Below are 27918 nucleotides of genomic sequence, written 5' to 3'. Positions count from 1 at the left end.
AGCCTCCTCCCCGCCCTCCTCCACAGAGAGGAGGGGCCACTTACTCCAGCCAACTCCGGAGAAAATGTCTGGAATTCCGTTTCCGCTTTAGGGAGTGGACGGTGATTTTTTTTTTTTTAACTTAACTTCCCAACCAACTTTCATTTCCACGTCAACTCGGACAGTTTTGCGGTAACTGTCCCGGATTAATAGCCGTTACGACGATGGCTTCTTCGCCTCAGAAGTCCCCGTCCTCTCCGAAATCTCCGACGCCCAAATCCCCGTCCTCCAGAAAGAAAGATGACTCTTTCCTGGGAAAACTTGGAGGAACTTTGGCAAGAAGGAAAAAGGCTAAAGAAGGTAACCAGCTAGCAAAACAATGCACAAACTAACAGCACCGTTGTTTTTGTTGTACTTTGTTTTTTTTGTTTTTTTTTTACAGAAGTGAAGATAAAATCATCGCGTTATTATACCCATATTTAACTTAAATCACAACCCACAGCAGCAGCCAGAATCGCAGTGCAGGACTGAAAACACTACAAACTCAACACTACGCACTCAAATTAAACACGTTCAACACTGGTTTATACTTTTAATTCAGCTTTATATACACAGTTATCACAAAGAAACACGGTAAACTACAACGTGTGGCTGCTTGTGTGTGTTTTCATGGCCGCGGGCTGTGTCTGTATCCATGTAAGGTATTGAATCCGCTACTACTGTAATAAGTGAGGAATGAGGCACGAGTAAACACAGGCCCGTCACACACTGAGGCTCCACCAGCACCTCCCCTCCTTCAGTCACTGTGGGAACATCGGGAGTATTGTGGTTCTTCATAGGGAAAGGTTGGGAGGTTGATTCCCCGGGGCACGGTCAGAGGTCACTGGGTCAGATACAGGCTCCACAGCCCACATTCGGTGGATGCGTTTACTTGCACACTAGTATCCTTTTTTGATCTTATTCAGGATATTTTGTTTGCAGGAACTAGTTATGCACAATATTAGATTTTTGACTATTTCTGATATGTTGATACTTTCTAAAATATTTTGGCTGATACCTAGTAATACAATATTTTTCTCCACTTAGTTGCAGAGGCCATCATAAATGTTCACTTTGGACTGATAACTGATATTTCACTTTAAATATTCAGTTATACTGATGATAAGTGATTTGATCATGCATCTCTGCATGGAACATAAGCAACATGGTTATTCATATAGGCAGTCCCGCCACGATTTTGCAGCAAGTTTCTCAAAAGTTGCAATGCATTTTGCAATGTTTTTAGCCTTTTTTTTTGCAATGAAAGGGAGAATAAAACTGCCTTTTGTTCCATACCTTACTAAAAAGGCTCAGGGTTACAAAAATTCTAACAAAATATGCTTTATTAGTTAATGAAGAAGAGCACCTGGGTGGTATTACACAAAGAAGCAAAATCTTTTTTTGAGATAAAGCTCAGTCAAAACAGCAATTACAAAATTACAAAATACAGAGGTGCACAGAACATTAATAATATTAAATTGTTAATTATAACAAACCGTGTGTTCTTTTCAGAGTTGGAACTCGCAGGAAGCTACAATGATCAAATTTCAAATTTGTGGAAAAGCTGCAGTGATTGAAAAAAATTGCAAGGTCGTGCAGAGTTCATTGGGACTGGTTAAATTTGTGTGAACTGTTGCAGTCGCAACTTCCTGGAGAGACTGTACAGAGGTTTATCATATCACATCATTTATGAAAAATTATGTTTTTAATGGTAAAAAAAATTTAAATTGTGATATGGCAGCATTGTGACTTGTTGACAGAATGTCACACCTTTACACACAGCAACAACAAGCTTGGCTGAAACTGGAAGTAAATTTGCTACTGGCTCCATGGTGGGGGAGTTTGTTCCAACTTCAGTATTGTGGAAGAAGTTTGGTTACCAAAGATCAAATGTACAAAAAACTACCGTAATATGTAAGAAGTACAAGATGACTGACAAAACAGGAGTCAGTACAACAAACTGATTTCACCAAGTCAAGCAGAATCACCAGGTTGAGTGCGAGGAGAAACAAAAATCCTGTGAGGAGACCTCAACAGATATCATTGAGGTCTTAACTTAGGGCTGTCCTCAGATAGTCAACAATTCCAATCATTAATCTGACCCCCACAGTCGACAGAGATTCTTCCAGTCGGCCATTTGCACTTAGCACAGCCTGAAAGACCTTCATGCAAATCTGTTACTAACAGCCTCATTTATCCCATCATACGAAAGTGGCATACCTGTCCTTCCTTCCTGATTAATCAGATTGAATCATTTTGTTTTCATTGAGAATTAGAAAATGGTCGGCAGGTCACCTGACACTCAGTCCCTCAGGCCACAAGTTGAGTGACATTGCTGTACAGGTTGTAGCTGCTGTGGTAGTGTACCAATCACATGTCACACTAAATTAAGGAATGTTTGCAGTGATTGGCTGCGAGCAAACCCATAGTCTTTTTTGTGTAAATCTGGGTACAAAAAGGATTGAATGCAGGTATCGTTTAACTGGAACTTCGATTTTATATTGAAACTGTGACCCTCCTAGTACCATGTTATTTCAGTCAACACCTTAGGTATTGAGTATGGATACCCAGCCTTAACCAGGATACTCATGTGCATGTAAACACTCATACTGTCTTGTTCATGGACACTTAAGTTTACCTCGCTTTCCTCCATATAAATCTTGCTATGTTGGACTTTAATGACCAAGAAAATGCTATTAGAATACTCCTAAGAACACTTTTTAAATGCCCTGCTCAGTTTATAGCCACGCAGGGTCGCTTTGGAAATACAGTAGCTTCAGAGAGCTTGACATTCATTGTTAAAAGCCTGGTTTTATCATCCAATGGGAAAGGTCCCTTTCAATTGGATGAATACTTTGTATCATTCAGGATACTGTTGCACAGCTGAGCCCCATTTTATGTTACCTTTGTCTACAAGACATGCATGCAATCACATTACATTCATGCTGGCTCGTGTTCGCTCCACACACACATTCACACACACACACACACACACGTATAAACTGAGTGCAGTGTGCTCCATGATTTGATGGAAAACGTGGGCTGGTCGCTCGTGTGTTGTTCATTGATTAAATTTAAGTCCTTGTGACGTTTATGGCAGTCGCTGCGTATGCCAGGGAGAGAGGGGCCAATGGCTTGAACAGGAGTAACGACAGGATGAAAAAGAAAAAAGGAGATGGGGTGAAGGATAAGAAAGAGAGCTATAGGATGTGGATGAAATGGTATGAAAAGAGAAGGTCAGAGGGTTTGAGAGCATTAGCGAGGGCTGTGCGGTGCATACAGACCAGACGGACACCAACTGTGTGCGGTGTGGATGTGATGCAAACAGAAAATACAGCACATAAAACAGGAGAGGCAATATATCATTCTATTTCTCTGTGAAAGTAGAGCAAATATAGGATTTATATCGGGGTCAGGTGTTGTTTTAGACACGTGTGAGCTCAGCCTGTGGAGGATGAGCTGCAGGGGACACAGCTGGTCCTGCTAGCCAGGAGAGGATGCTTGAGTCTGGGGGACGGAGGCAGAAAGACATGGGCTGTGGAGCGCTCTGCCCTCCAGGTAGGACACAACATCGGCATGACTTCTTTGAATACATGTAGGCACCACACAGAAGGCGTGTTCCTGAATGATACATCGTGGCTTTGTATTATTATCCTTATTGAACCAAGAGGATAGAAACGTGAGCTTATTTTATGACACTGGCCCAGGTGGGGAGGAGTGATGTGCAGTGAGGACACTCGGTACGCCTCTGCTTGTACTGACTACAAATCAAATCTATGCTGAACATACACAATGCATTAATAGAGCATAGCAGACTTGTTTGACATACCAGTGTGGAAGCCCAGCTGGTGAGTAATGTAACTGAAGTAATACCGTGGTCATTTCTCCTTCATGTTCCATAATAATCTATCCACTATACCAACCTAGTCTTCTATGTACTTGCTCATCCATAAATAGCACAAGTGATAATTACAGTATCATCAGATTGTGCTAATTGGCATGGTGTTTTTGTACAGCAGCTATACCCCCATATGTGTTCAGAACTTGCCACTGACAGCAGCTGTAAAAGTTTTTGAACTCTCCTTTGTTCTTCTGAAACAGTGAGCCATTGTTCCACACTTGGTTTTCTTTCTTTTTCTTCTGTTGTCAGTCCACGTAACGATATCTAGGTGTCCTGTCATATCACATAACCTGAGCTGTAGAGCTGCAACAATTGTCAATAAAGCGATTATAAGTCGATTATTCACTTAATCTCCAACTATTTTGATAATTGATATTGAGAAGAAAAAAACACAATGAAAAGTCAAAATTTCAGCCTCTTAAATGTAAATTTTTTTGGTTTCTTAACTCCATTCTCAGACTAAACTGAATATTTTTGGGATTTTTTTTGGACAAAAGACATTGGAAGATGTCATCTAGGGCTGATCAACCTTTTTTTTCAACATTTTCTGACATTTTATATGCAAAGAACTATTAATAGATTAATTTAGGAAAATATGTCGACCACCATCTACTGTAGGCAATCCACTGACTATGGAACCTCGCTTCAAATAATTCAAAATATCCCTTTGAGTTATTTCTTTTTCGGTAGATGTGCGCTGTGTCACATACACAGAATACCAATCTTACATTTCTATTTTAGTTCTGATTCCCATTCCTGTCCTTTTAAAATGAAAGAAAGGGCATTGCATATTATCTGAACCCACTGTTCTTAACAGGATTTGATACTTTCTTGATTTGCAATACTTTGATTTTTTGAAAACAGTCCACTGGGTCATGATCTGTAGGTCTGTGTATTGGCAGAAAATCTGGTGATGCAGTGCGTATCATGATACTGGGGTTATGAGTCACTATGTTGAGATATATTGTGATACTATAAGTAAGGTGATGTGTTGACATTTTTCAGCTAATTTTAGGAAAACTGACATTGCATAAAGAGCACACCATAAAATCTGAGTTAAAAAGTTAACTTTTTTGTGCATTCAGAACAGTGAACATAGATACCAATGTTGCTCTCTAGTGGTTGGGGGTTTAAGCAACATAAAGTAAACCAATCTTTGCATGTACCATGGCATCACATTCTTCAAACAAAAATTTACTGGTTCCAGCTTCTTAAATGTAAGGATTTACTGCTTTTCTCTGTAATTAATGACAGTAAGTCAAGATTTTTGGCTTTGGTTGGACAAAAAGCAATTTGAAGACTTCATTTCAGGCTCTGGGAAACTGTGATGAGCATATTTCAGTTTTTTTTGACATTTTATTATACTAAATGACCAGTCCTTTAGTTGAAGTTGCAGCCCCAGATATCACAGTACAGTGTTTATGAGAATATTGCAATAATGAAGTGTATGAAAATTTTCTTGCCAACACACATAATGATTTTGCTCAGTTTTATATGATAAATAGATCAGTAACGGAGGGTGTGCAGAAAGTTGCCATGTACTTGAGTTGAACTAATCTTGTATCCTGTAGACTGGAGCTGGGGTTGTGAGTAGGTGGTAATTTACAATATGAAAAGAGTGAGCCATGTGTCACTCTGTAGGAATATTCTCACACCCCTGTGTGATGTGTGTGTGTGTGTGTGTGTGTGTGTGTGTGTGTGTGTGTGTGTGTGTGTGTGTGTGTGTGTGTGTGTGTGTTCATGCAGACATACTGTACATGAAAGCACTTGTGGATGGTGTTGATTAAGAGGATATTGTTCCAGTGAAGGCAGAGAAATGCACAGGATGTTCACTCCATGCTTTCAGAAAAACACACACACACACACACACACACACACACACACACACACACACACACACACACACACACAGATCAGCGGTGATCAAGCCTCCTCAGGTATCTGACACACCGAGAAGAAAGGCATGCTGGGCCGTCTATAAAGCCCGCTGAGAAGCAGGAAGCAGCAGCAGCAGCAGTGTGTGTTTGTCTGACGTCAAATGGCTCTCAACAGAGGCTCTGCTAATGGTTGTTTGTGGAATCAAGGGAACATTTAGGGAGCCATCCAAACTGCTGCTGATCACTGCAAGTGATTATTACTCAGGGTTGCTCTGTCTTTGTCTCAGCTGATCTGCTCTTCATGTAGCAGTCATCTGACTGATTGACATTTTGAGTGGCTTCAAAGGAAGGTGTCATTCAGCCTCGCTGCCTACATGTGGTTGGTCAATAAACTTTGGTTTCTTGACTTGTGTTTTTGCTTTTATTTTGGGCTGAATAACCAATCTTTTGGTCTTTCATCTAGCAAAAAATACCCAACATTCACTAGTTTCAGTCTTTCAAATAGGAGGTGTCTGTGCTTTTCTGTTTTATATCGTTATACACTGAATATCTTTGGAAGTTGAATCAAATAAGCAATGCGAGGGCCTAATTTTGGGCTGTGGGCTTTTAAGGATTACTGTACCTGTACATTTATGATTAATCAAGCCATCATTTACATCATTTATTTCTACAAAAAGTAAAAAATTATGAAACTTGCTCAGCGCAGCTTCCTAGAACCCAAAGTGACGTCTTCAAATTGCTTCTTTTGTCCAACTGACAGTTCAACACAAAGACTCTTCATTTACACTCATAAATGACAAAGAAAAGCAGCAAATCCGAACGTTTAACAAGCTGGAACCAGCAAATGTTAATATATATGTATATCTATATATCTATATATATATATATATATATATATATATATATATATATATATATATATATATATATATGAATTTATAATCAGAATAATTGGCAACGAGGCTTGAATGTCTTTTGATTAATTAATCGACTATTTGTCACCGCTCTAATTTATTCTAATGTTTTTTTGTAAACTGCTGTGTCCAGCTGGTTTGGTCAGTCACCTGGTGTTTTTTTTATTTTAGGATTCAGTTGTTCACTTGTTATAAAATAGTGAGGAAATTAAACCTGACAGGCAGAAAAGAAAGGCATCCACATGATATGCCTGACATTGCCTGATGTAAATTCATGTGCTGTAATGTTTCTCTCTCTTTCTCGTAGTGTCTGAGCTTCAGGAAGAGGGGATAAATGCCATCAACCTTCCTCTCAGCCCTTCCCACTATGAGCTGGACCCTGAGGACACCATGCTAGGTAAAATGCTGCTCTCACAATGCCACTGATGTAAGAACCGCCACTAGGATGTAGGGGAACTTGCTGCAGTCACCAATTCCCTCATGTTTTGAATCTTGCGGCCGCACACAAATTACGAGTGGTCCAGATCTGTCATGTGTAGTTTGTCTGCTACTGTTAGTGTGAGGTTACCCAAATGTTTTTCCCACTAATAATTGTATATTTCATTACTTTGAGGGAATTTTGAGTTTGACAATCCTATATAAATTACACTACACTGTGTAATTATGTTGATGTTGTCTGTAATTCAAATTATAATTCTAAATTTATGCATATAGCCTAACAATATCATCATTAATTTAAATTGGCTATTACCATCACTATCAGGCCTATTGGCTGTATCCTCACATGCAGGTTTATGGAGGTCGCAGTCCAGGGGAACATCCTCTGTTATTAGTAGTATGGCACATTTTCTGTCGTCTATCAACGTGATGGAGGCTCCGCCCCCCCGACCCCCTCCTCCCGTTGCAGTCATCAAGACTTTTTTTTTAAAAAGCCATTTTCATATCGATCCATTTCCTTGGTGACAGAGCATTAACAGCACTCGTTAGTTTTTCTCATTCCTTGGTTTTAGCAGGTCCCTTAATTCCACTGCTGATGCTGTTAAAATGATAAAGTTTCCTTTAGTGCTGCACGATTAATCGAAATATCTTTGAAATCGCAATATGGCTTAGTGCATTATCCAAGTCACAGCAGGAGGGACGTTTTCAAACTTTTTTTTTTACTGGGGTCGCACAGAAGCTGCAATTGATAAAATAAAAATATGTGACAAAACAGCATTATAATGAAGTCCTGCAGTGCTCCAGAGATATCCTGGCCTACAAATCTTGTTCTCCAGATGTGAGAAAACATCTCTGATTGGTGCAGACCCTAACTAATGTCTCATAATTATTATTTTATTAAATTTTTTTAAGGGAAATTAAAATTTAGAGGCAAAAATGATCAATCCCACTGATTTTGAATTATATTACAATGTCTGCTAAAATAATCACAATATGATTTTTTTTTTACCACATTGTGTAGCCCTGCTTTCTTTTATGTATCCTCTTAAACAGGACTTAAATCTCTCAACTTGTAAAGTTCTTCTTTTTTGCTCTTTGTTGCCATTTTCATGAATGAACACTTTCTGACAGATGGGCCCTGAAGCGTAGCCTCATATGGTATTATTGGAATGTTAATCATAGTAATATACAATTTTCATGAACCTGCACTCAAACACGCACAGCTTGATATAATGTAATATAATGATATATAATATAATATATTTTTAATGAGTTGTGTTGCTGTTCTTCCTCACATTTATCCTGTTTGTGCTCATCCATTAGAGGAGAATGAAGTGCGCACCATGGTGGACCCCAACTCCAAGAATGACCGCAAACTGCAGGAGCTCATGAAGGTAACGTTTAAATTATTTAATCTACCATTTATCGTAGATAGACAGTAATGTAGAGGTGTGTAGTGCTACATCTCTTGACAACTTGTAACAAAGCGGGCATGAGTAAGTAACATAAGCAGACAAGAATTAGTATGAAAAGTGTAAACAGACCTATTAAGTTACTTTTTATACAGGGGCCAGATTTGACTTTACCTTTACCTATCTTAAATCTGACCTGTAAAGTTGGAATTTAAATGAGTAAAACAAATGCAATTTTTTTGTTTCTTTCTCCACGTCATTAGTTTTCACAAATGGAAAATAAACATTATGTACAAAAGTAGGAAAAAACAAAGAGGGGAGACGAATAAATTGCTGATTGCCAGTTGATAGGCTGACGGTGGCAGGCAGAAAATTTTTTTATGTATCACCCATCCCTATCTTCTAATTAACAATATAAACACCAATTAACTTAGCAGGTTATTAAAATAAAATCACAAAATATACTTTTTAAATATTTACAAATGATTAAAGAGCCAGATATAGGATGTATAAGAGCTGACAAAAATGCCAAGTGTAAAGGAGTGGGTTGTGTGAGTAATCAAATGCAGCTCATCACACGTATAACACGGTTCCTACTTTGAAGCTTGAGGCGGCAGCATGGTGCCGTGGAGCAGGCACCAGCTGCATGAACAAGCACACGTGTGAGGATTGGCAGCAATCACGGGAGTCAAACAGGCAAATTCTTAAGAACTTTTGTTAGGCTACCAAAGGCCTCAGATTGGGGCAACGATTTATGTCCCAGCAGGACAGCTTCCCTCAGCATATCACCTAATCAGCACTGGTCTGACTTCAGAAAAGTCACAGCTAAAACTCAGGCTCAAATTCCATCAAAAATCTATGAAATAAGTTGAAACCAGCAGTCCTTAGACATGCAGCAGAAGAGTGCATTGGTGAGAAACAGCAAAAGACGTCCCTGACACTACCAGGTGGACAGTACAGACCATATGAGTAAATATAGAGCTACAAATGCTAAAATTTATTTGGCAAGTTTGACTAATTATTATTACAAGTAATTAGTCTTTTATTTTATGTTCATGAAGGTGTTGATTGACTGGATAAATGATGTTCTGGTGGGAGAGAGGATCATCGTGAAGGATCTGGCCGAAGATCTGTATGACGGACAGGTCCTGCAGAAGCTATTTGGTAAGGAGCTGAAACCGTTAAATCCATTTTGAATGAAAGGTTTAAGCGCTGATTGGTAAACTGTGTGTGTTTCTAAGTATTAATCTCTCTGTCTCGTGCTTCAGAGAAGCTGGAAGGTGAGAAACTGAATGTGGCAGAGGTGACCCAGTCGGAGATAGCACAGAAACAAAAGCTGCAGACTGTTTTGGAACGCATCAACGATTCGCTCAAACTCTCCACCAGGAACATCCGCTGGAACGTTGACTGTAAGGATCCTCTCTAATATTTTTGTTTTTTTGTTCAGTTAATAGTATACTGCAACTGTTTATTGTTGGAATGAGCCAGCCAGTACTTTTTGTGTGAAGTCAATGAAACAATTCACTGCTTCACAACTGATCTATCCATTAGTTCAGTTTGATCAAATTGAAATGTGGATCTCTTTCTGAGACGATGAACCATCAGTCCTTTGAAAAGCTGTTGTGACACACAGTCTGCTCTTGAACACTTGTAAAGATAAGATGAGACTTAAAGGTACAGTTCACCCCAAAACCAAAAACACATATTTGTCCTTTCAACTATTTTTTCCTCTAGATCAGTGTCACTTTTTAGACCGTGCGCCACCTTAGAAAATATCGAGCACTCGCAGTACCACCTTACCATTTTGCGCTGTTCTGGCAGGTGTTGCAGACCCTTCAGCCGTGTTTCTTAAGTAGCCACAAGCACTTTTCCTCAGTTCACTATTGAACTATTCATTTTCAACATGGCTGCTCAAAATATTCTTTATCCACTCCGCACTTTTCTTTGTGGTGGCTCCCATTTGGATGCATGATTGCAGTGTTTTTGAAGCATTCATTTTCTTCTTCCTACAACTTGTACTGTCTTCAAAGGTCAACTAAAATTATTAATTCATTCATGCATTTTATTCAGAAGTCAGAATCAGGAGCTTCTGTTTTGTTTAAATGTATACCTCTTCAATTTCTTGGTCTCCAACTTCAGCTTCTTAATTTCAAGATTCTTCTACTCCATGCCCAGTTTCTGACTTAAAATGCCAATGAGCAGCTCATGGTTGTAAGTCAAATGGATATCCTGTGAGAAAGAGAGAAGAAAGAATCGCTGGTTATGTAATATTTAACATCTATATGAATAGTTACTGGCTCCTGTCCAGCAGCAAGGTGTATGGTTATACATTATTTTTAAAATGCAAATATTTCTTGGCAAATACTAATGAAACAATAAGTAGGCTTGTATAACTTTCTAAAATTGTTCTTGTAGCTTTTTGCCAATTTTGTTACATAATACAGCTGAAAATTGATAGGAAAACATGCAGGTCAGCCTTGGGTTGGAATCAAATCTGCGCCACTGCTGAGATCTCAGTATACGGACAGACACTTCACCAAGTGGGCTGTTGGGGCTGGACGATGCACATCAGGATCATATCGTTTTGGCATTAGTTTGTCTGTATTCTCTGCAAAACCATCTCCTTTGTTTTGTTAATTGCATCAGTATACTTCCTATAGTTCAGTCTGCAGGGTTTGTTTTGCAGCTGAGAAGAAAGCTCTCGTGTTCGCTTCATATCCTCTTCTCAACAGTCAACATATCTGGGCTGCTTACATCTTCTACGCACACTCACAGTGCAAGCTTGTTTAAGCCTGACTTGAGTTAGCGATGATCAGACCAGGCTAATGACTATTTGTATGTTTTTGCTTGCAGCCAATCACTGCAAGCGTTCTTCGATTTAATGTGACGTGTGATTGGTCAACTACTGCAGCTCCCAGCTACAGCTAGCAGCTGGGTGGCAGAGTTGACAGTTTCGTAGGGATGTAACAATATAGTGAATATCACAAAAAACGTCTCAGTGCCGTACCAGACTTTGATGTTATCTACCACAGTATTACATATTTAATTTATTTATTTATTTATTTTTATTTTTAAGTGTTAATAAGTTTTTAAGTTCATTTTATAAAAGGACCGCCATTGACTGATGAATTGTTTTTGTTTTGGACATACATAATAACATAACATTCATTGCCAAAGACAATTCATGCCATTTTTTGGACATGCTTTGGTCATGGCGGGCCACTTTTATTTTATTTCATTAAAGAAGGAAAGCAGAAGCACTTTAACTTAAAAGAATTTTATATAAACAAAAAGTACAGATGAGATTCATTATTTAATCAAGGCCAGGTTTCCTGTCATTATTTTTCTTTGTTCTTTAATATTATGATAAATACTGCATGATGGGCTTTTTATTATGGTATTGAGTTTTTGATAGTTACAGCCCTGTAGTTCAGCATGCAGCGATTCCACCAAAACAAGAAAGGATATAGAATTAAGTAGTCTGTTGGTATCAGCATCACTTAAAGCTTCTGGTACTTGCATATTAATTGTTTTAAAAGATACCCAGACCTAATGATGAATAATTGCTGTATTACACTTAGAGGATTAGTTACCATGACCCTGCTATTGTGGATGCTGCATCAGTGGAACTGCAAGTCAAAATGTGAGCTGTGGGAATGCTCAGCGAGACTTTTATGATCATTGGTCACAACAGACAGTAGAGAAACCCTGCTGTAGACTTTTGAATCTTCTCCTGGACTTTCCTGCAGGAAAGCTGCTCAAGCTTTAGTGACATCAGTCTTTCTCACTGAACAATAAAGAACCCAGCTCTCCTCGTCTGTGGAGAGTACTAGCTATGTGCCAGTTTGTTTTAGACTTCCACATAAAGGATTTATGTCTAAACGTACTTGTCTTGCCATGGGATTAATATGCTCCTGAGTGAGCTGTAAGCTTTCAGGTTGAGAACAACAGCGAAGGTAGCCATGCATGTCAATGTGGCTCTCCACATCTCCTTTGATGGCACTCTTTTATCTGACACAAGGAGTAATGATAATTACTCACAGGCTCCCAGCACACTGCCTTTTACTTATGTCATTAGCTGTAACATATACAGTATATGAGATACAAGAGAGGCAGGGACGAGAAAATGTATGTGGCTAAAGAGAAGATTACTGTATGAGTGAGATAGAAAAATATATGGTATGTTGGAGACAAAGAGAAAAGCTTTAAGATAAGGAACAGACTAGATTTAGTGAAAGTAGTGCAGTAGAGAACGGCCATACCAAATGAATTTATTTCAAACCAAATAATATGACATTCTTAAATGCCGCTCTGGTAGAAGTTTGGCCTTGAAAGCCATTTGTACAAGATATCTTCATTAAAGCTAAAGAGCACAGTGAATAACATGGAATGTAATTGATTTTGCAGTCCTTTTATTTGAGGAGCTCTCTTTTAATCAATTCACTTTTTTGCCCCTACTTTCATCCCCTGTTCTGAAGCCTTTGAATAACTTATTTGGATCCTCTTATGCAGTGAGGTTCGAATAAGTTTTATGAAGGCTTTTAGCTTGCTCTCTGCGATTTGCCATTGCCACTGGGCACAATCAAAGGCTTTCTTTAGACACTTAATTGATCCTGATTGTTTTGTGTACCCAAAGGTAAATCCTATTTGTTCGGATGACTAAAGACATGTTGCACAGTATGTCTGACAGAACACGGTCTTTATGGTTGACTCTGTGCCCCAGACACAGAATTTAGAATTTTTTGTCCACAAAAGCTTGTATTTTTCTGACTTAAAAAAACTCACTTCAAGGCAACTTTTGGCATCTTGTACTTGTATTTACTATTGAGGATATGTGACCTTGCCACATAAAACTTTTAATTCTAAATTCCAGGATGGATGAAAAATACTATAAACTATGTGGGTTGTTATTTGACAGCCCAATGCCTGCAGGGAGGTATTTCACACAGATACACACTTAAGTAAAGAACACAAAAAATTATTTTAAAAAAAATGTCTCGAAACAGCAGTCAAGTGTCTTGCATGTCTATCCATTAATTGAAGCTGAAGGCATTTTTGTTGTTTATTCTGAGAAACTGAGACATTCAATAACATTTCTGGCTAAATCAGTAATACTGAATGCAAATACAACCTCAATTCCATGTAAGTGTGCATGTTATATAAAACTGAAATAAAAACAGAATGAAATTATATTAAATTAACTACAGTACAAAGGAAAGATATTTAATGTTCAAAGTGATCAACATTTTAGTATGAAAATATGCACTCATTCTGAATTTGACACCTTCAACATGTTCCAAAAAAAGCTGGGACAAGGGCATTTTCACCACGGATGTGTTACATTTTCTTTTAACAACAAAGTTGTTGAAAGTGAGGTTCAGTCTCATTCTTGCCTGATATATGACTTGAAGTGCTCAGCAGTCAAGGGTGTCTGTTGTTGTATTTTTTGCTTCGTAATGCACCACATATCTTCAGTGGGAGACAGGTCTGGACTGCAGGAAGGTCAGTCTAGTACCTGGACTCTTTTACTACGAAGTCATGCTGTTGGAACACGAGCAGAATGTGTCTCTGCATCATCTTACTGGAATAAGCAGGGACATCTAAGAAAAACAAGTTGTCTGGATGGCAGCAAATGTTGCTCCAAATCATGTAGTGTATTCACCTTGAATGGGGCCTTCACAGATGTAACAGTTGCCCATGATGCCCCATACCATCGCAGATGACCATCTGAATGGTCCTTTTTCCTCTTTAGCCCAGAGGACATGACATCCATGATTTCTGAAAACGAGCCTGTTGAGGACACATTTCACAACGTTCCCAGTCCTTTGTTGCTTTGGTCCCAACTTTTTTGAAACATGTTGCAGACATCAAATTCACAATGAGTGTACATTTACAAAAGCCAATAATGTTAATCAGTTTGAACATTAAATATCTTGTCTTTGTGCAGTATTCAACTAATACAAGTCAAAATTGATTTGCATTCTGTTTTTATTACCATTTTACACACAACTTTTTTTTTTTTACAACACTTGATAAACGGTACATAAAGACAGGTAGAAAGGTAACAAATAAGAATGTACAGATGGCTTTCAATGAACGTGAAAAGGGTTATAACATTCAATTCAAATTCAGATTGATTTCTGTAGTACTTGTAAGCTGATCACAGTGCTTTCCAGACATAGGCAGAAGATTGTTGATTATACAAATGCTGATTCACATGTTAATGTATGTCACATGTACTGTATGCTAACTAACTGCATCATTTCTGGTATTTGTTCCATAACTAATATTCTACTGTTTGGTTCTTCTTCTTTTCCTCACATTAGCGGTTCATGCTAAGAGTATAGTTGCCATCCTGCACTTGCTGGTGGCACTGTCGCAACACTTCAGAGCACCAATCAGATTGCCAGACCATGTTTCTATTCAAGTAGTGGTTGTCCAGGTGGGTGTAACATTGTGTTTGAAGGCTTTCTAGTATGGATGTACAGTATGTGTCTTACTTGCTTGCATAACAAGCCGTCATCTTTGTAGAGAATGTTTTTTGGTTTTATAACACCACTCTCCACTGCTGTGAATTCTTCTTTGGCTTTTCCCACTTCGTTTTTTTCAGCAGACAGTTCATTTTTCTCAGTTGTATTCAGTAGAATTTTTACATACTGTCCCCCATTTATGTGTCTCAGAAAAGAGAGGGCATCCTTCAGTCCAGACAAATTCAAGAGGAAATCACTGGCAACACAGAGTAAGTACACTCTGCTTTCAGACTCACTTTTACACCTCACACCACATGTGTAGCATTTAGACACCATGTTTACAGACATTAGTGCTGGTGGGGAAAAAAACACTGCTAACAGTTCTCTCATACATTGAAAAAAAAAGTTTCAACATTGACAAAAACATCTCACTGGATTTAATGCTATTGTAAAGAGCATTTTTCAGCCACGTTGTGCTACTCCCCTAATTGTGATGGTGTAGGTTTATTTTACTTGCCCTAATAGCTTCTTCAAGAATGTTTTCTGTTTTCTGTCAGTTGTATTTTTGTATTTTATGGCAGAGTGACATACACTAACAGCAACACCAACATACAAATATACCTATATTTCAGCATTTAAAGGAACCTCAGCAATTTTAGACATCAAAGTCTGTTGGGGAGTACAAGGGGTGGGAGATATGTCCTAAAACTTATATCACAGTATTTTCTGTTTGTGTATTTTTGTGTATTATGTAACAGTATTACAAAAATAATGAGGGATGGCAGTGTAAGGGAACATTTATTATGAAAGACAATAATGATGATACAGATGTATTTATTAGCTCCAAATAGGAATAAAAATTAGGTACACATGGTGCACAGGGCTACATGTGATTTGGAAGTTTAACAAGGCCTGGATTAGGAATCTCAAAAGCATGTACTCGACAGAAAACCCAACGTATAAATAAAATACAGTAATCAGAGTACCATGTGTGGATCGCACAGCAGAGGAGGCTTTGGTGTATTTTTTAATACCATTTGTTTAAGATATTTAAGATGTGTTTTTTTTATCTTGGTGTTGCATTGAACTTTAAAATTCTGGTATCATGACAACTCTACAAGTGTCCAGACCTCAGTGAATTTGGGGAAGCTGATGTCATGATACTGTGCTGACACCACCACATAATATAACAAACAAAAATACATTTGAAAAACTCAACAGTGAAGTTTCTTTCCAGAAATCATGACATGGTTACTCAAGATAATCCACAGACCTCATTGTGAGCAATTTCGTAAAGGAACTATTTACTTCCTTCAGTCCCCCGCCAGCATCACTGAAGGAAACTTACATCTATCATAGATGAATAAACATTAATGGCGTCCTCTTGTCCATGATTAGCTGCACGCTTCCTCCTGTGCAGGGATACAGCTTGCAGGTGTATTTCGGTAACCAGAAAGAAGTTCATACGTGAAACTGCGCCCAACGTGGATTATCTTGAGTAACCAGGTCATGATTTCTGGAAAGAAACATTGCTGTCAAGTTTTGAAATGTATTTTTTTGGCACTTTGAGCACCACAAGCCGAATGCCATCTGGCTCCATTATATTGAAGAGAAGGCGGACATCTCTACAGCTGATCTCTCCGCTCTTCACACATTTTGATCAGTACTGCAAAGTATTGAGGTTTGATATTGAGCCTTAAACAGCCTGTCAATAGAATTCAGAGCTGTGGTGTGACTCAAAACCTGGAATTCCTTATTTCTTTGCAAATAGAACTGTGCCGCCCACTGTGCTTTACATGTTGTGCAACGGTGAACTGACAGCTATTGTATTTCAACAAGATATGTGATGGCACCCTTAGCTTAAGAATTAGACAATTCACACACACACTCTCTCTCGCACACACACTCTTATTCTCTCCCTGTGAGGCTGTCCTGCAGCCTGACAGCAGCAACGGGGGAGATAACAGCAGGCCAACACACACAAGCACACACATTTTGTCATGGTAGATGGATACACTGTTAATAACACACACACGCGCACACACACACACAGGATCACTAACACTCACATGGTCACAGTGGAAATACGGTTATTACCACACCACCAGGACCATTGCCCAGACCTGCCTGCCTTTGCCATCACAGATTACACCATGAACATGTGTGAGAGTGCTTCTGTGTGAGTGTGTGTGAGTGTGTGTTTGTGTGTGTGCCTGCCATTTCTTGCTGGCCTGCCCACTGCGATATCTCTTCCTCGGGGACACTCACACTGCAGCACTCCCAACCTTCCAAAAGCACCTGACCCTTTCCAACAGCAACATCCTCCAAAGTACTAACATTGTAATAATAGACAAGAGAGGCCCTCCATTCCCATAGAAAAGCTACGTGTACAGAAAGACACATCTTCATTCATTGTATCAATACCCAACAGTACTGTTGTGCTGCTGAGATGATTGCATTGTGCTATAGCATGTAGTCATTGTCAATGTCCCAGTGATGATACTCTGGTTATTTGAATACCCGCAGTGTACCTGTGTTTATTGTTAATCAAATTATGATACCCTAGCTACATTATTGTATTGTCATTTCTGTGACATAATCCCTCCATTCTCTACATTCCACTGTGATTGAACTGGAAGCATTCATCTTCTCTCTTGTTTTTCTCCCTTTCTGCGCCCCCACCCCCCTCTCTCAGGGCTTTCTCTGGCAGACATGGTATGTTTTCATGAAGAAGAGTATATTAAACAATATTTTCTTCAGGAATGTTCACATATCATTCCCCCCTCCTTTTTTTTTTTTTAAAAAAAAAAAACATCTTATAATTAATTTTGATTTTTCTTCACAGAGCGTGATGCCTTTGACACCCTGTTTGACCACGCTCCAGATAAACTGAATGTCGTCAAAAAGGTATTGAGGATCTTCAGTCTTAAATATATCAGCCATGTGTGGCTGTGGGAGAAATGGAAAATAATATCTGAATACATACAAATCTTGTCAGTGTATGAACCCCATATTGTAATTTTTACTCAAGTCTGTGGTCCAGATTTTACTCTGCTCAGTTTTCTAGCTAACTTCATCGACCCTGAGTAATGAGGAAGGTGCTTGACAAGAAAATGCACACCTGAAAGGATGATGTGGGAACTGATCAGTTCACCGTTGTTTAAAGTGCAAATAATCTGCAAAGATTTGTTCCCTTATTTGGGTTACTGTGATTTTGTAAACAGTCTTGTCTTCAAAAATCTCTCTACTCCAGAGTAAAGACTTGATGTCATCATTGTCAGGGAAAGCAAGTCTGTGTGTTTTAGCATGAAAAGAGGATTGTTTGACTTTATTAGCAGCCAAGTAGCAAGCTCTGTAATCCAGAAAACCAATATGCAATCACTAGACACTAACATTACATTCTTGAGTGTCATTCTTGCCTTTTGAGTCAGTTGACAAAAGGATTTCTTACTAAGGTTTTGTACTATTCAAATTTAAACTGATACCACTACTGGCACCTGGACTTTCCAGTAATTTACTCTCTCTGTATTAACAAAATTGCAGTTTCTGTTGTAAACTAGAGGAGTGCACTCAGTGGAGTACAGACCTCCACAAGGCAAGCTCAAATCAGTATTTAGATGTAACCAAACAAAAGTTTGATTAGTAACTGTAATTTAGCTGCATTTTTTTTTTCTCAGTGTCTGTAAAGGATTATAATTATATATATTTTGGAATTTAATTACATGTGGCTAGTTACGTGTAAGTAGTTACTCTCAGTACCACTAGTATCATATTAGACATATATATATATTTTTTTGTGCAGTCACGGTGATCTCTGACCTCCAAAATCTAACTGGTTCATTCTTACGTTCAAGTGGATGTTTATACCAAAGTTGAACAAATTCCCCACATTCATATATATTCCAGAGATATCACATTCACAAGAATGGCGTGACCTGAAAACATAATGCCGCATTGCAGCCATGAAAAAGAGGTTTTTCAAAAATAGACAGTCGCAGAGGTCCTTCAGCATACAATCATGAATGTGCACAAAACTGAGGCTGATCAGTCCAGTGGTATGCAAGAGTAGCCTCAGACAACCTCTAGGTCTGTTTGGTTATGCATGTGCGATTGCATGATCTCCTCCAGGTTTATGCCTGGAGGAGATAAAAATAAGTCTAAACTTCTCAATTTTAATATTGCTAGTATTAAAAAATGCTAAGGTGACATCAGTCAAGGTGTGTTGGTTTGTGTATGCTGATATTTCAATATATATTTCCCATCTGGTTTGAGATATTTGGTGATGAGATGTTCTCATTTGTGTTTTCTCAGACATTGATCACATTTGTGAACAAACACCTGAACAAGCTCAACCTAGAGGTGTCTGAACTGGACACACAGGTACGTCACACACGTCCACACACACATGAAGAAATGTTCAAATGTTGTAAAGTCCTCTACACTATTTAACATACTGATGCTTAATTAAAATAGTTATTTTTACAGCACATTCTATCAAACCTTTAAAAAGGCACTTCATCCTGCTCACAAATAGTATGTGCGAGGTTTGTACAGGTGCTGGAAATATTTGAAAGCACTTGACACTGTTTTCAAGGTTTGAAAGTGCTTGGATTTTGGATTAAGTTCTTGAAATTGTATTTGCAGTACTTTCACAGTAAATCGCTCTCTGACTGAATTGTTCGTTTTCAGATAAAGATGTGAAATAAGTCAGAGAGCCTAATTGCTTTTGACTTTTTCACAAAATGAAGACGACTCCACTCAAGTCTCATTTGCCACTGTGAGTCTGCGCGTGGCTTCACTTAGTGTGATCTGTCAGTTGAAACTGAAGTTTGTCTTGTCTTGTGGAAAATGCAAAATGCTTGAAAAGTGCTTGAATTTGACTTTAGAAAACATGTAGGACCCCTGTATATGTTTACTTCACAGTTACCTGCAGTGGTATCTAATCTTACAGATAGTTTCAAATAGGGCTGCAACAGCTAATGATTATTTACATTATTGATGAATTTTGTCATTTAGTCTATAAAATGTTAAAAAAACAAAAAAAAAAAACAAAGTTACCAAAAACTCATCACAATTTCACAGAGGGAAATTGAAGGGAGGCCTTCAAATCACTTCTTTTGTCCAAAACCCAAACATTCTTCATTCACTGTCATAAATGAGTCACAAATACGAACAAACGTTTGACATTTTTACTTGAAAAGTGATGGAAAAAATTAATTGTTCCCTCCTAAGACTCTGTGCTCCAAGAACAGTTGAGCAATATTTCTTTCTCTTTCTCCTTTGCCTGTAAATGTGACTTAAAGGGTCACATCTTAATTTAGCTAATGTTTGCAAAACACTAGCAAACTAGCTAGCTAATGATTCATGTAGACTAGCTAGCTAAGTAGCTAGCATTTTGCTAACAATTTTAAGATGTGATCCCCTGTAAAGGTCCCCCACCAACGTCTTTCAATCATCTTCAAAAAAATTTTTTTTGTCAACATAGACGAAGAGTAGTCAGTTATCACAATACAGTGGAAACCTCTTATAGTGCTATAGTGACATCTGTCTGGGTCAAATTGATCCCTACAAAGCAGATTATTACCATAACCATATTGTTTTGATTTTCTTGATTTCAGATTACTATCTAATCAGCAGGTGTATATTCATCAGGTGAATATAAAGTAATTAAACAGACAGCTTCAGTATCCTTCCCTCACCCAGGCCCCGTCAGGGAGACTACGTTTTTAATTGAGAGAAAATTATTATTTTTCCCATCATGATTTCAATGTGCAGCCTCAGGTAGCCAGCTGGAAGCAGATAGGTTACCATGATGCAAAGTATCATGGGAGTTCTGTAAGAAAAATAGGATTATTATAGTTCTAGAATTGTTTTCCACATGTTGTCATGTATGAAAAGACCCCAAATGGACACGGACTATAAGCAAAGCACAACATTTGTATAGGAATGATTCGGTTCCAAGCTTTTTGATCCATAAGCTGAGATTGACTGAGATTTTAGTCTTCTTGAAACAGTTGTTAAAATCCACCGTTCTGAAATAATAGCAGTTATCTGTGAATCACTTGAACTTGTGCAGACAGTCCTCTTCGGTTGTCAGTTTTCAGTCATGGAGCGCTCACCAGCTCACAGTCAGACTGACTGTTGGTCACCTGACGCCGCTGTTGTCTCAGTTTGCAGATGGTGTTTATCTGGTCCTGCTGATGGGGCTGTTGGAGGGATACTTTGTGCCACTCTACAACTTTTTCCTCACACCGGAGAATTTTGACCAAAAGGTAAAGACTGATTTCTTTTTTTCTACGTTCGTCAGTGAGCTGAACGGTCACAGAAATACTGAGGATCAATCACTGGCTGTTGGGTTGAAAGGTTTTGACATGTTTATATCTTGTGCTGTTGTTGAGGACAACAGCTGGAGTCTTATAGAAACAAAATATCGAACAAAACACAAAAAATGCTCACTTGACCGCTTATAATGTAATCCAGTGCTGCCCATTCATTCCAAATATCTCTCGCCAAAATATGGCTGTAAGTGCAGTTTCCGTTTATGTCACGGCCAGGTGTTTACCATTGTTGCACACTTTGTTGACACTTTTGCTTACTTTGCTTGGGCATGACACGTAAACTGAGGCTGTATTTTTAGCTGTATATTGGTGAAAATATGAGTCTAATTGCTGGATATAAATTGAAACTACAACTATCCAACTTAAGGGTGATTTCCAGGTTAATGTTCTTCTGAAGTGTTCATGTCCGTTGGGTGAACAGTGAAGGAATCGCAGCCCTTTTTATCCTTGTACCAGAGGTGTGAAGAAGTCACAGATGTGCAAGCCCTCAAGCAAGCCTCAATTACTGTGGTGAGAATGAAGCCCAGTCATACAGAATTTTGATGGATTTATTGCAGGTTCAACATTTAAATCAGTTCAAGACAGTGGTCTTTAAATTTGAGTTTTATTTTCAACATAACGCCTCCATACAGCTTTTAAATCTTACTGCTATTTTTGTTGTGATGAATAATAATCCTCCTAAACAAGCAACAATAGTGGGGCTCTGAAATTCTAATATAACCTTTTCTCTTAATGGCTCTCAAGTGAAAACAGAGGCCAAGCCTAACATAGCTTAAACTTAATGTTAGCTTTCTAGTTAACATTTGGCCAGCGAATAAGTTAAAAGTTGAACGTTCGTAGTTGTGTCACTGATTTTTGAGCTGTGGACCTTTTTTATGAACAATTATTTATTTGTTTTATACTGTTAAACAGTACATGGCACAATGCCAATGTGAATAATAGTAATAAATAACACATAGATATCATAAAACAGTCCGGACCAGACTCTGTTCATAAGAATACTCGTTTCAAACCAGCTCTTTTCTAGAGAATGAAATATCCCCCCTTGAATCTCTTCAGATAGCTTGCCTTTGAGGATAGACAGAGGCAATTGGCTACAAATTTCATTATTTTTGAACTACCCTTTCCATGTTAGCAATTCTCAGTGACTCAGTGACTTGAGTCCCACACCTCTGCCTTGTACGTTTGTTCCTTCAAATTGAAGCTGAAATTCAACACTTCAACCTGATTATCATTACTTAATTTGTCACCCTTGAGTACAGGCCCAAAATAAGTATGTCAATGCAAACTGTCTCACTGTGGCTTTTGTGCAGTGTCCCTGGTTAATTTTTAACCAAACAGAAAGAATTCACCAAATGTACGAACGCAACAATTTTCTGCTGTGTTTTGTACAAGCAGACATCTGTACTTGAAGTTGTAACCTCCACCATATTGATGTATTCAGTGTTTTCTCTTGGAGATCCATGAGAAATAGGGCCCTGACCCATCTCTGGTCCTGACCTATAGTTTAAGAAACACTCTTAAATCAATACTCCATTTCTGAGGAGCCTCATGCACTCAGAGCCAGGACTCTCCTCTCAATAGCTTGATAAATGCCATCCGTTTTCCCCAGAGCCCATTCAGTGCGGAGCCATCCCTCCTCTCCATTGGCCTCTGTAGTACTACGGTATTCTGAACAGGCAATCTGCAGAGACACCACAGTAGCCTTTTGTTTGGGTCTTGGCCAGCGGCCCTAGCCAAGCTGCGAGGCAGAATGGGCATCAGTGCTACAATGTACACAACTGCGCGCGCACACACACACACAGACACATACACACACTCCTGGCCCGGAAGAACAGGCACCAGCCCCACAGCATCTGTAATCTCCTTTTGCACAGGGAAACACTGGAGTGGCTTAGGGGCTCAGCTCTATTACTCTGTATGTGTGTGTGTGGGTGTGTGTGTGTGTGGATGTGTGTGTGAGAGTGAGGACCTACAGGCCTATCGATGATACACCGAGGGTGGGCTTTCAAAAGTAGTGCAAGGCATCAAGAAAGCACTCATGCTCCTGCTCAGTAGATCTCTACTTAAGACTCATTCTCTTCTTTTTGATTGTATTAGATGGCGAAGGTCTTGCTTTTCCACACAATAAGCCCTTGTTGGAGAAAGGTTTCAGTACATCACAGCAGGGCGAGCACACACACACACACACACACACACACACACACACACACACACACACACACACGCACATGCATACAATGGGCAGTGAATAGAAAACATCTTTCAAGTCTGGCTATCTCTGTGCTCTGATTGGTTTTCCTCATCCGTTGCAGGTTTATTTTCATACTGATGCTCAGGAGTCAGACTGGCTTAGATGCCTTTCTGGTTTCAACAGAGCTACACATCCGCTCGGACAACCGCAAATCAGAATAATTCCGTCTTTAAACAGCCCACCTGAAAAAGATTCAGCTCCCATGTTTTGAATAAACGTCAGCCCTGCATTTGGTGATCATTCATCATGTTGACCATAATTGTCAGTTTCCAGGAAAAAAAACCCTGTAGACGCTATCTCCAGCATGTGTGTTCCTGCATAAAACATAATAATGTAATGATTGCTCTCTGCTCCGGTCTGTTCATTCTTTTTCCACATGCAATCACATTGTACAAATGTTAGTCATGCAATCTGATGTAAAATGTTCACAAGAGTTGGTGGAAACCAATGCAGAGCTAAAAGGAGAGCGACTATTGGCCTTAAAATCATCAAGTGGCCAAAGATTCCAAGTGAAAGCTAATATGTAAATAGGAAACTGTTTGCTAGTATGTGTGTCATAACAACTTTATAAGATATTATTACATGGATTTGTTAGGTACTCGATTCTGATTGGTCAATTACCACATTCTAAGGTCTGTTATTTCCATATAACAGACTGTTTTCATGAAGAACAGACTGTTCCTATGGACACAGTTCTGATCATAGACTCTGGAGAAATAATAAAATCATTGTTAAATCACTATCATTGTAGATTTAATTAATATTAATTAATATAAGTATTGATATTTTTGGTACATAACCATGTATCAGGCAGGATATCGTACAGAGAGCAGGTCAATATTGCGAAATAAATACATAAAATGAGGATACTACACATTAGGGTTGGGAAATATATCAGTATTATATTGATATTGTGTTTTTAAAGGCTACATTACAGTACAGTAGCAGTAGTTGAGATGTCATCTTCTGAACTTGCCAGACTGTTCCAGCTGTTCTATTTGGTTTAAAAGTCATTATATTTGTCTTGATGTTCTTTATGTATTTGGGTCTCCAGTGGAGCCTTTGTTTGTTCAGGGAGGTTATAACATATCTGGGGGCTCGTCCAGGATTTGAATCCAGGACCTCTTGCACCCCTACAATATTGTTGCAATATCGATATTAAGGTATGTGGGCAGAAAAATTGTGATACGTGGACTTTGTCCATATCACTCATGTTTGCACTATTATAGAATTTACATTATGTTATTTTAGAGAAAATGTGTTTATCAAGATCTATATTGTATATCGCGGGAATAGCACAAAAATATCTATATATTATTTATAAGCCATATTGCCCAGCCCTAGTACACATTTATTAAATATGAAGAGAGGTTGTAAAATTGAAATAATGTATTTTATAACCTTTCTAAATTAACAGAGGCCAGTTGTTCATGTGTGTCTGTCTGTTCCTTCTTTTCCTACATACATTGTATAAGTTGTAGTGACATGAAAAATCTTTTTTTTATTTGGAGTTAGGAGGTTTTGGACTGACACTGCTGACATGTTTCTGTTGATAAATGAGCGAGCCGAGTGTTTGTGCAGCTGCTGAAGGCTTATGGTCTTACAGAACACAGCCGTGTTGTGTTTGCCGACACAGGAAGCTGTGGTAGCACGATTGAATCCACCCAGAGTGTATCGTGGGATTTAGCAACTAGTGTTTGTGTGTTCCCTTATCAGCAAGGAGCTGCGTGTGGAGTCGCATGATTTGTACTTGCCAACCTCTGCCTGTATGTGTAAAGTTTGGTGTGTGTGTGTGTGTGTGTGTGTTTGCATGCACACACAGTACTGAACATGCATCCTGTAGTGTTTTCTTATGTCCTAACAGCCTCGTCTCTCTCTCTCTCTCTCTGCAGGTCCACAATGTGTCCTTCTCCTTTGAACTGATGCAGGACGGAGGTCTGGAGAGACCAAAGCCCCGACCAGAGGGTAGGATGCACATTTAAGTCCCAATCCAAGTCCTTTAATAGTGTATATCTTTGATACCAAATCCAGTCTGATACTTAAATTTATCTAAATATTGATTAAATATGTAGCTGACACATTGAACAGCTGCAGCCCTCTAAATCCAGCTTTATTTTTTACAAGCTGTTTGATCCAAATACTGAAGGTCCTGATTCAAAGCTATAAAGTTTTATAAGTTAAATAAGTTTAAATTATTGATATGATATGAATGGATTTAAACTGGAAGAATGTGACTCTTGAAATAGACTTGAAGTGATTCACTCATGGTTGTACAGTTGTGTACAACAGAGTGGATGATCAGAAAAAAAAAATCCACAATAACACACAATAGCACACTCTATGACATGAACATAAACATATTTTAACACACTCTGCTATTTACACACCCAGCAGACAGGAAAAAATAAACTGTTTTTGCTTTATAAACTTTATAAAATGATAAGTGTAACATGGTTACTTCCAAAAAGAAATTGACAAACCTTTAAGTGACACTAAATATTAATTTTTAAATGATTTTATGACTTTATTGTGCATACACACTCTCAGCCTCGGTACATGGCGCACACACTGTACCAACTGAGCTAAAGGGCCACTGCATTGACCTAAAAGTTAACCTACGTTTCATTCGCTATAAAGTAGTGGGTGGTGGTCAAGAGGATGACTCACAAGTCCTGCTTTTGCAGCAACTTTCTTTTTGCACATTCTTTAGACTGGGGCATCCTCGAAAGTTTCTCTCAGCACACTCAACAAAAAACAAAACATGATCACACTTCAGACTTAAGGACCGTCTTGGTTGGAGTGCTTTCATTGCCTTCCACCATGTTTTCGCTGCGCCTGCATCTGGACGACCATTACTGACTTTGGTTCATGCTGGAGAGTATTTACAGCAAAGCGCTGTAATCAAACACAATTTTAATGATGATCAAACTTTAAAAGAGTAATATTAACAGTCAGGAATTTCACTGTGGCTTATCGTGAAACGGTAACGATTTCATCCTCGCTCAGCAGAGTCTAACTTAACTCAAAATGTAGGTCCAATATGTTTGATTGTTGAATGAGCTAAAAGGTTCTAAAATATTTGCAGTGTGTTGAGTCTCAAATGGATTTCCAGTAATCTTATTTCAACAACCAGTGTACAACCAAAGCATCTTGCAGCCGTCTGCTGAATGTTGTTTGCTGAAAGACAGATTTGCCTGATGGACACGGGCCATTAATGTGGAGAGAAGAAGGAATGTGGCACCCATAGTACAGACTGTAGCTGTGGGTGTTTACTGGTTGTTTCATTTATTTATGTGTGTGTGTATATATATATATATATATATATATATATATATATATATATATATATATATATATATATATATATATATATATATATATATATATATATATATATATATGTATATATATGTATGTATATATATGTATGTATATGTATGTATATGTATGTATATATGTGTATATATATATATATATATATATATATATATATGTGTGTGTGTGTGTGTGTGTGTGTGTAGATAACTCTTCTATTCTCTCTCTTTTCTTTTCAGATATAGTGAACTGTGACCTTAAATCTACACTGCGTGTCCTCTACAACCTCTTCACCAGGTACCGGAACGTAGACTGAGCACCTCGTGCAGCAAGAGGGAACACTTTATACAATGGACCACATATTAAAGCTTAACAATATGTTTTTCTTTCTATTTGTTGTAGAAATAAGTTTTTATCTGAATGCACGCATCACATTTTGTCCTTGCTGAATAATGTACGACACACAAATCAGTTTTGTTTTATTTAAGTTCTGCAGAAAGATTCGGCTTATGTGCCACAGAATGCTTCTTTTTTTTTTGTAAATTGGGCATTGTTATACAGTCCGACAGACGTCTGTGAACTAAATGAGATTGCCAATATTCATGTTTATGATTTTTACAGAAGAGTATTGCAGGGGGTGGGTGAAACTTTGTATTTTGAGAAGGCATAAGAAAAAGAAAATCGGATGAGGAAGTTTTTTTGGTTTCTTTTTTCTTTTTGTATTTTGAGAATGGAGTCAAAATGTCAAGAATAAAGTCAGAAAGTTGAGAATAAAGTTTTCCATTTCAAGAATATAGTTGAAATACTACTCTTTCAACTTAATTCTGAACAGCTCAACTTTATTCTCAAACTGCAAAAAAAGTCAAAGTTGTGAATAAATTTGAAAAAGCATTTCCAGAATAGTGAAGAGATGTTTTACCTTTATCCTCAAGATTTCAACTTCATTCTCATCATTTTGACTTTCCTCTCAATATTTTGGCT

The 27918-nt window shown here is 38.3% G+C and overlaps 1 protein-coding gene across 1 annotated transcript; it reads left to right on the top strand.

Annotated features, from left to right (window-relative positions):
* Nucleotides 1-53: 53 nt before the first annotated feature.
* Nucleotides 54-27584, top strand: parvaa (parvin, alpha a). Its single transcript, XM_084733872.1, has 13 exons — nucleotides 54-339; nucleotides 7018-7107; nucleotides 8472-8542; nucleotides 9622-9724; nucleotides 9829-9969; nucleotides 14887-15002; nucleotides 15241-15299; nucleotides 17726-17745; nucleotides 17876-17937; nucleotides 19342-19410; nucleotides 21201-21302; nucleotides 25515-25587; nucleotides 27177-27584. Exons 1-13 carry the CDS (start codon nucleotides 204-206, stop codon nucleotides 27251-27253), a joined length of 1119 nt encoding a protein of 372 aa, XP_084589998.1. The 5' UTR covers nucleotides 54-203; the 3' UTR covers nucleotides 27254-27584.
* Nucleotides 27585-27918: the final 334 nt, after the last annotated feature.

This window comes from Lutjanus erythropterus, chromosome 13 (assembly GCF_056507025.1).
Source record: "Lutjanus erythropterus isolate fLutEry1 chromosome 13, fLutEry1.hap2, whole genome shotgun sequence".
Taxonomy (NCBI): Eukaryota; Metazoa; Chordata; class Actinopteri; order Lutjaniformes; family Lutjanidae; genus Lutjanus; species Lutjanus erythropterus.
Note: the sequence above shows the minus strand (reverse complement) of the source record. Positions and strands in the feature narration are given on the sequence as shown.